At 26.0% G+C, this 10,568-nt stretch overlaps 1 protein-coding gene across 1 annotated transcript; it reads left to right on the top strand.

Moving 5' to 3' along the window:
- The first annotated feature begins 4,978 nt into the window (after positions 1-4,978).
- LOC123205924 (F-box protein At5g07610-like) lies at positions 4,979-6,327 on the top strand. Its single transcript, XM_044623002.1, has one exon. The coding sequence runs from the start codon at positions 5,021-5,023 to the stop codon at positions 6,218-6,220; it is 1,200 nt and encodes a 399-aa protein (XP_044478937.1). The 5' UTR covers positions 4,979-5,020; the 3' UTR covers positions 6,221-6,327.
- The last annotated feature ends 4,241 nt before the right edge of the window (positions 6,328-10,568 follow it).

Here is a 10,568-nt window from a genome sequence, read left to right as displayed (position 1 = left end):
TTTCCCTCCTATTGGAGACTCTATCAATAGCAACCAAAGTTCAATCCTTATGACCCTAAGATATAAACTCATAAGTCGTCCAAGATAAAAAAGATTAGAGTCAAATTTCTTTCAGCAATAAAGAAGAAAGAGCTTGGTGATTTGGTTTCCTGACTAATAGTAGAGATTAGAAAATCTATTAAAATAAAATGATAATCCTTTGAAAAAGTGAAATAAAAATAATAGAAAATAGAAAAAAAATATATAAAAAAGTCTTTTTAACTCTTTTACTTAATATAATTCACAAACAAAATCTGATGACGGTGGGACCTCAGTTTTTTGAAACTTAAAAGTAGGACTTTTGGCCTAAAGAAAATAACTTGATTAATACGTAGTTTGCTTTCTTTCCCATTCTTAAGTTAAAATAAAAAAATTGTTTTAAATCCAATGGGAATTATTTTATGGAATGCCATAGTTGAAACGACTTATTAATTATTCGCGGCGAGCATCGCAATGCATATATTTATATATAATTGTTACATCAAATTGACCATTCAACCATATAACTTGCATTAGTATATAAAAATTAATCCTCGGCTTCTTCATTAAATATTTAGATATGGTTATTATATTTTAGTATAATATACACAAATTCTAATATAATTTTAACCAATTAATTTTTATTCATAAAAATCAAATAATATGATGGTGAAAATGAGAAAAACTGAAATAAATGAAAATTGAGTTAAAAAAAAAAAACTCTAACTTAACAAAATTAATTGAACATTAAAACTTTTAAATATAAAATTAAGATTCAAATCTCTATCACACTTGTAAAAATTTGAAAAATTACTTATATCTACAGCACCCAATTTGCCATATTCGGTGTACATGTACATATTAGGTGTTATAAATGAGTAGATAAAATTTTTTCCTTTTTGTATTTTTAATATTACAAAAACATAAACTTTTCACATAGTTTTTGTGAAAGGGTTATTAATTTTTATCAAAAATTTAACAAAAAAATTAAAAACAATAATATTATGTGCATAATATTTATATATAACTTTATACATAAATAATAATATATTACTATATGATTGAGTGTTATTATATTTTTAATTTTTAACTGTTTAATTATATAATGATACGTCATTATTTACATATAAAATTTTATATAAAAATTATGTATATAATATTATTCTATTAAAAATGATAATAAGAAGACATTTAATGGTGTAAAAGTAAAACTGTTAACTTTGAATGATTGAACTATCCATATATAAGTGATTTTATTGTTAAAAAAAAATAGAAATAAAACAATATATACATCGGAAAATTTTAAAATAATTAAAATTTATATAATTATTTAAATTAAAATAAAGTGATATATATTTAAAAATTGAAACTAAAATATAGAGTACTGCTTAAATTTTTTTTTCTATTTTTCTTTATTTTGACTTATATGTTGCCATTTGTTTTTATTTTGACACGTATCACTTTCTTTTTAATCAATTTTTTTTTTCAAATTATTGTAGTTTTAAAACACTTATATTGGAAAATATATTAAACATAAAATATATGGAAATTTATATATATTTAGAGAAGTGATTTTGAGTCTCTATCACTTCTAAATACATAAATAAGTACATATTTATGTATTATAATGTAATTAAGTGATTTTAAATTAAAAATAAAGTAATAATCAATCACATAATTACTTATATAAATATATATCTATTTATATATTTAAATTAGGTATGCAAAATATTGCTCGTTATAGTAGTATCCCCACTTTAATATTTTTTGTACAACTTTAACCTTAATAAAAATTACTTTTAAAAAAGGTAATAATTTCTAAATACAATTATACTCTATTTTGTATTTTCAACTTATAATTCTTGTATAAACCCTGATTTTATAAAATCTTTAAAATCATTAAAATATTTATTTATTTGATGAAAATATATTATTAAAGCTATGGAAATAAAAATCCTAAATGAAATGAACCTGAATTTAAAAATATAAACTATAATTAAAAGCACAGTGAGATAATAACAATACTGAGTTTATTTTAAAAATAATTAAATTATATGTTCCCCTAATTTTATATAGAGATTTAAATTAATAAATTAAATCATTTAAATTAAAGATAAAATAAAATATAATTAAAAATTTCTTTTAAATATGCAAACCCCAGCAGAAAAAACCCTAGTTTTTTTATATGGGTTAAATCTTAAGTAAGCTGACTAGTTTTAATATTATAGATCCTGATTTTAGTGAATTGGGATGTCCGATGAATTCAGTAAATGATTTATAGATTTGTTCATTTTGTTAAAATTTAAAAGTAAAAGACACTATCTTCATTTACCTATTATTTAAATTCAATAAAATAATAAAAACCAATTAATTGGCCGGCAGGTTCAACTATAGAAAGCTGTATCCCTCAACCTTCTACGTAAATCCTTGGCCTGCAGGTTCTATTTGACCTGGTTATAAATTATAATTATTTATCCAATATTGAAAAACCTGAGCCCCACCTCTCTAAAAGAGAAAGAGAGAGAGAGAGAGAGAGAGAGAGAGAGAGAGAGATTGATAGAAATGATAAGTCGGGCAAAGATAGCATTTACCACATCAAGCTGACTCATTCTATGAAATTCCGGTCAAAATAAAACATCCCAAATATACCTAAATCATATTTAATTAAATAAAATTATATATTTTTATTTTGAATATATAAATAAATATATATTTGATATATATTATTATATAATTAGATGATAATAAATTATAAATAAAATAATATTTAATTATATGATAATATAAATAAATATATATTTATTTGTATATTCAAAATAAATATATATAATATTGTCTTTCACAATTTGCTAGCTATATTCAATAACGGTGTTTAAAAAATTTAGATAACCAAACTAAATCAGTATCCAAACCGAAAAATAGGGTACCTATAAAATCAATTCAATTACTTGGTCAAAATATTAAGAAAATAAAAAATTCGGTTCAGTTTTTGGTTTGATTAAATTGAGAAATCGGTTATCTGATAACTGGTTCGGTTTTAAATTTAAAAAATTTAAACTTGTCTTTTACTATTAATATGAAAGTCAAATATTTATTTAAGGAAAATGTGTTTTTTATCTTTTGTTTTCTTTGACTTCTCTTTTTCTTTCCTTGGATGGCTCCAACCAGCTAGTGTGTAATCGAAAATTTGAAATATTAATATTAAGATTTGGTTCAAAATCAGGTAACTAAAATTGCAGATCAATTATCTAATAATTTCGATTCGGTTATAAATTGGTTAATATGTAAAATGATTTAGTTTTGATTCATAATTTTTATAAAATCAAAATTTTGATTCGATTTATAAAACCAGTTAACAGGTTCAGTTAACCGGCTTTGTTGACCCCTAATATTCATATATTTTTATAGATTCGTCTCTCATTGGGGTTTACCACAATTTTCTCCTCAAGATTTGAAAAAAGTACATGTTCACAAAATTTGGATAGTTACAAATGCACTGCAAAAGTTGATTATTTTAGTAAAAGCAATATTATATATGTATAATTTTAAATACTTAATTAGATATATAAATAATATATTATTATATGATTATATATTAAATAACTAATTAGATATTCAAAATTAATAATATATTTAATTAAAAAAAGATAAAATAAATAAATCTAAAATTTCGTTTAAAAAGTTCAAGTAACATTTATCCTATTAATATAATATAATATAATATAATTTATTTGTTTAAATAGTAGTTATTCTAAATTATTGGGTGCCTTGATACTTTTATTTAAGCCTTGATTCTGACTTGGACAATACACATTAATTATAAATTTAGTTATTTCCATGGATTATTCAAATCAGACAGCAGCACGCACACGGATTTAGATTTTTAACTCTGGTAAATTTTATGTAGTTAACTTGTTTACATCAAAATCGAATATAATATTTCTGAAAGCCACAAAAAATTCACCTTGCTTCATTCATCTCGTTTTTTAGTGGAGGTTGACCAGGATTGATGGTAAAAGAATGGCCAAACACATAGTCCCACCCAAAGTATCCTCCCATCTCAGTTTCTATTATTTAAGTTTAAAAATTTTAAATATTTATTTATAAATAGTTAAAATTAACAGTTTTACGAGTAAAATCATCATTTTATTTATAATATTAAAAATAGACTAAAATTTAATCTTTTTTTCCTCTTTTAAACTTTAAAAACTAAAAGTTTTTTCCTAACTCAAGTTTAAAAAAATGACAATTCTCCTTTAGGGTTTAATTTTTATATCTCTAACTTCAAATCCAATGCTATCATCTATGATGAATATCTGTCGATACCTCCTCTTCCTTTGACGGTTAAACTTTTCTGATTTGAAAGTTTGAACAACACTAATTAATGCCAAAAATAAATCTTAGCTTTGTCAGAAAGACAAAGAAAAGATCTGACAAAGACGAGAGATCTCATTTTCGTTAGAGAGACGAAGATGGTAGGTTTAGAACTATCAGTCGAAGGGAAAGATGGTGAAAGAATGATCGCTAAAGGAAAAGAAATGAGATATTACAGGAGAAATGTCAGAGATGACGTTAGAGATAAAAAACTAAATCTTAAGGGGAAAATATTATTTTTTAAAACTTAGTATATGGGGGAAATTATTTGTTTTTAGAGTTTAAGAGAGGAAAAAAAATAAAATTTTAAGGGATTAGAGTTTTGTTACCTTTAACAACTTCTGGATAGATAACTGGAAATTTTTAAAGTTAAAGGGTAACAACTGACATGAGAGGATACTTTGGGTGGGACATAGTCCCTTACCCTCAAAGAATTGCACTAAAAACAACTTGCCGAGGCTTTGAATAGACTTGGTCAACTACTGAGATTTCAAAAAATTATCACCTGGCTTTGCTTCCACCAAGCTTCTCATTCGGCTATATAAGCATCTTTACACGTCTTTGTAACCAAACCAAGCAGAAATATCAATCCATTCAAGCTCTATTGAACTCAGAGAAAACTATAGCTATGGCGGCCTTATCTTCGTATTCCCATTACCAGTCTTCACTGTCTGCAGAAATCATTGCAAACAATGAAGATCTCTTAACTGAAATACTCGTTTGCCTCCCTGTCAAATCTTTGCTCAGTTTCAAATCCGTTTCCAAAAACTGGCTGTCCATCATCACCAGTCCCAACTTCTCCCTCCGTCTCAACCGTCTCCCCAAACCCATCAGTGGCCTCCTTATGCCCCGCAACAACAGTCAAGAATATAACTTCATCAATCTTGGCTCCAATCCTTCTCCTGCCCCGTTTAAATCTCTCACTTTCGGAAATATCCCATCTCGGATTCACGTCAAACAATCCTGCAATGGCCTGTTATTGTGCAGTTCTTTGCAAGAAAATGCTCGCCGCCCCGACTATTTTGTGTACAACCCAGCCACAAACAAATACACTATGCTTCCTCCTATTGCTAATGACAACGGGGCACTGTATCGTGATGTTGTCTTAGCATTTGATCCTTCAAAATCACCTTACTACAAAGTGGTTTGCGTGAGAGATTGTTTTAATTCTGAAAGTTCAATTCAGATAGAGGTTTTCTCATCCCAAACCAGGACCTGGAGAGTATGCAATTCCTCTTTCAATTATCCAAATAGGCCATTTTTCATGGAGGGTGTTTTCTGGAACAATGCCATCTACTGGTGCAAATCTTGGAGCCCATCTATATATTTTGACTTGGATAAAGAGGAAGTCCGAGAAATACCAATGCCTCCAAATGTTAGTGAATTGGGTGAGAAGTGGAGTTGGTATTTAGGAGCATCTCGAGGCCATTTGCATCTTATTGAAATTTACAGCCCTTTCAACACTATATTTAACATCTACGAAATGGAGAAAAGAGAAAATTTCTGCAGGTGGGTTGTGAAGTATCAGGTTGATCTTAGTCAAATTGTAACATCTTATCCTGAGATGATCAAGAACTTGCAGACGGACTTGGATTACTATCTATTCTCGACATTATGTGTTGTAAGGGAAGAAAACGATGAGGATTCATATTTGGTGGTGCATTTACCTGGAAAGATAATACGTTACAATTTCAAGGACAAGAGTTTCAAGAAGATCCATGATTTTGCTTCAAGTGATAGAAGTAAAAATGGAAATGAACAAGTGACCGATTTAGATTTTGTGGGTACTTCTGCGTTTCAGTACCAAGAAAGTCTTGCCTCCGTTTGAAGAGTAATTTTCAATATAGGTTTTTTTATTCTTTTCTTCTTTTGATCTCAACAAGTGTATGTTATTATAAGATGAATAATATGAATTGGTAAAACTATAATGAATAATTAATGACTGAGTATTAATTTTTATTTATATGTCGTGATAGAGTGACATATTTGCACACAAATTTAAATTCATTATTAATTAATTACTCAATACGAACTATTCATTCAATTTTAATTTTTATAAATCATTTCTCTTTGTTGAACATTTCCTAGTTGGTTTGATTGCTTCTAGCTATGCAAGTTAGTTTATTATTCATACAAATTCAATTAAAGATGAAAGTAAATTACCAAGAATCGGAAATCAAAGAAAATTACTAGAAATTTCTTTTCTATATTCAATATTTCAAATCTGAATTTACAAGACATTTATAGATCAAATAAACCAGTCTGAGATTTGCTGTCGAGATTAATCACAATCACTGAACAAGTCATATAAAAGAAACGAAACAATAGGCAGCTGTCTTGGTAGTTAATCGATGCAAGTTGACTGCCAAATCCTTGCTACATACAGTTGAGAGAGAAAAGGGACAGCATAACCATAGCAATTTTTTTGAAGAGTCTAAAATGTAAGAGGACTCTAATTTTCGTTACTTATTTCCTTAATGAAATGGTGCAATTTGAAATAAAACGCACCGTTTTCATTAATTACCTCTGACATTAAAGAACATATTATTTAGTAATTGCTTCTTTTCGTGGCTTGCAGGTTATAATTGACCAAGTTGTTCTATATTTTAATAAGGAAAGAGGGTTTACTTTCAAAATTGTTTAATTGCCTTGTGTTGCATTTCCGCTAACTAAACTGAAGAAAAATCGACGAGGTTTCCCACTAAGAATTTTCCTCCTGGGACCTTTTGCTATTAGACTGGATTCTGTTAGGAGAGAGACAACTTATTGTACTGCTGTTGGGTTCAGTTAGGTTACATATGGCTATCCTAGGATAATAATACAGTAGATTAGAATAATTAGTCCATGTTTTGAACTAATTAGATGTACGTAATCGATGACATCTTGCAACTAACTATCTAATCAAGAAGAGATGCATGAATTTTGACTGAGAATTACCTGTTTTTAAATATTTTTATAAAATATTGTTTTGTCATTAAAAAAAATATATATTGATGAATGTAGGTAAAAGGTCATCTTAATAAAGGTCAAAAGCAAGATGTTATCTATTATTTGACATCATTTAGTCAACTAATAAAATATTAAATTTTTATTATTAAAATAATATATAAAATAATTTAATTACTGTCTTCATTTTTATATTAAAATATTATTAACATATTTTAATTTTGTTATAATTATATTATTATTAAATTGTTGAAATAAAAATTATCTCATTTTTAATTAAATTTATAGTTATTTTACTTTTAGAGAATCATTAAAACAATAATCCCTTATTCTAAATTAAAATTACGTTTTCCACCAATGGCCACACCCACTTACATCAAACACTATAATCTTTCGCTGAAAAAAGCTAAGATCCTTAGTGAAAGACATCAAAATCTGAAGCAGTTCATCGATTTTCTTAAGGGTAATATTCATTATGTCAATTCCATAATGGTAAAATCCATTTTGTTGATTTTGTCAGATGGTTCAACCAATATAAGAAGCAATCAATTTCAATGGATCTAGAAATGGTTTGAGTGAGATGAGAGTAACATGTAATTTCAATTTTTTTAAAGAAATTAATTAGAAAGTTTCACAAATATAGTTTAAACTTGAGCCCACGACTTTTTCTTAAAAGTTTTAATACTCTTGTAATTAAAATTTTTTTTGATAAATAATTAATTAGACAGTTTCATAAACGTGATAGAAGTTTGAACCCATAATTTATTCCTAAATATTTTAATATTCTATCAATTTTATTAATCCCTCATTTAAAAATTAACCAATATTAATTGAGATGAAAAAAGAAGAAGTGTTGGACTCATTTTCAACCCTAAAACTTTTGATTTACTACCATTTGTCAATTCTCATCAAGCCCTTGCCTTTAATGTGCTATAGTTTCACATCTTTGATTTAGTTTAATATATTGAAGATATTTAAGTTGAATAATATCCAAAATTTTTTTAATATTATCAATCAAATATAATAAATATTTATATATGACAATTTAACCAAATACACACTAATTATATTTAATAATACTTTAGGTAATTTTTTGTAATCTTTCTTTTTTTGTACTAAAAAATTACCTTATATAAATATAAATGATAACCTGTTAATAAAGATTAACATTAAACACAAATTTTAAACGGTTAAATTATTACAAAATAAACGGTTTACTGTGTAATTATGTACAGATACTCCAATATTCCAACTGCAAAAACAAAGTTTGTTTAAAAAATTGCTCAATTTCCAATTCATGAAATATTTAAACTTTTTTTTTTTTTAAATGGATAAGAGAGATCCCACGTATACATACAAAGATTTTCAGCATATATTGGCAAGAGAATCAGAATTGAAAGATCATTATCACCTGAATAACAGCTCGTTTGCCAAGAAGTCAGAACCAATCATTTTTAACATATTTGATGTTAGACAATGTTTACCTTCTAACATATATTAGGTCTTCACAAGGCAATGTCCTGTCACTTGCCTTTTTTTTTCTCTTTTTTCTTCGCTGAAAATGAAATAATTGGTTGGTGCTTCTTAATTCTTATGGTTGACGATTGACGCGGATGGACTGGTAATGCACAACAGAAAGTCAGAAACAATTGGGTTCGGAATTGGAAAGTATGGAAGCCTGGCTGCTCACAGCTCTGGGTTGGTATATTGTCAATTTTAAATAATATAAACAAAACTTACACTAAAATATTATTTAAGAGTTGATCAGGATACAAATAATTGTATTTTATAATACTATGCAGAATGTTAAACGATGTTTGGTAGTGTATCATATGTATTATAATGTTTGGCCTCCCATTTTATAACTATTTTCTTTAGTTACAATTTTGTAATTTTATGAAAATTATTAAAGAAGACATGAAAGTTACTTATTTGTTATTTTATTGGATAATATTGAATATGAAGTCCCCACTTTAATATGGGGCATTTTATATACAAAACATTGGATAATATGGGATAATATTGAATATAAAGTTTTCATATTTTATATATTTATATATAATTGTGCCTTAGGATGAATATTAAAAAAATATAAAAATATTTTGATAGTTGACAATATATAAGAGGTTTAAATAAAATTTTTAAAAAATATATAGAGTATTTTAATATTAAACAATATATAAGGGTGTTAAATAAAATATATCAAAATTTAGGAGAGTATTTTGATACGAATTTTATAGAGTGTTAATATAAATTTTTCTACTAAATATTTTATTTTTACTAATATTAATCATTGTAAGATTGATTATTAAAATGATATGTTTTGTTACTGTTTATTATAAAAGAGAATGATTTCAAAGTGATCAAAATATAATAAAATATAAAGAGAATCATGAAACGTAATGTGTTATGTGTATTATAATTTTTTATATTATATTATCATCAATTCCATTTCTCCAATTATTAACAATTCGTTCTATTGTGTTTTAGTAATCTATCCATGTTGAGATTAATAAACGAGATATTAGGTTTAAATTTTAATTAATTATTTTTTAATTGTTTTTCAGTTAACAGGGTGAAACCTTATTTTTTCATTTCCCTATTATTTGTTATTCATTGTTTTTGTCAATATATTGTATATTTATATTTAATGTTTTTAACAGCCTTTTCACATGCAACAGAAATTTAATCACTAAGTTCTTAAGCACATTTAGAAGCCTTTGGCTAGAAACAATTATCACTATGTTATTACTGTATAAATGAGCTTATATTAACAATATAATCAAGTAACATGAATTATAAAACTTAAAAACAAAAAAAAAATTTGCAAAAAAGTGAAAAAGATCAGCATTATCAAATTAATTAACAAATAAGTAACTTTCATGTCTTCTTTAATAATTTTCATAAATTACAAAATTGTAATTAAAGAAAATTGTTGCCAAGAAAAAAAAAATCATTTTATAAACACATTTTATACACTTCCCAAGGGATTGGTGGAGAAGTAAGACTTATTCCATATTATATAAAATTAACAGGATTATGCTAAAATAAAACAATGTTATGCAAACGTATTGCAATATATTATTTAAATTACAGTATGTAATATAATACCATATTCAATGCTAGATAATCTTCAGTAGAATATTGTAAGAAATTAAGTTTATATGAATTTTTAAGGCTAAAGGGCTATGTCCCACCCAATGTTTAGTGAAACGACAAATTTCCACTTT

Source organism: Mangifera indica, unplaced genomic scaffold, assembly GCF_011075055.1.
Source record: "Mangifera indica cultivar Alphonso unplaced genomic scaffold, CATAS_Mindica_2.1 Un_0019, whole genome shotgun sequence".
NCBI classification, from domain to species: domain Eukaryota; kingdom Viridiplantae; phylum Streptophyta; class Magnoliopsida; order Sapindales; family Anacardiaceae; genus Mangifera; species Mangifera indica.
This window is presented reverse-complemented; position numbering and strand designations above follow the sequence as displayed.

Excerpts from the sequence above, each read along its gene's own strand:
- LOC123205924 (XM_044623002.1), top strand. The coding sequence starts at position 5,021 with ATGGCGGCCTTATCTTCGTATTCCCATTACCAGTCTTCACTGTCTGCA.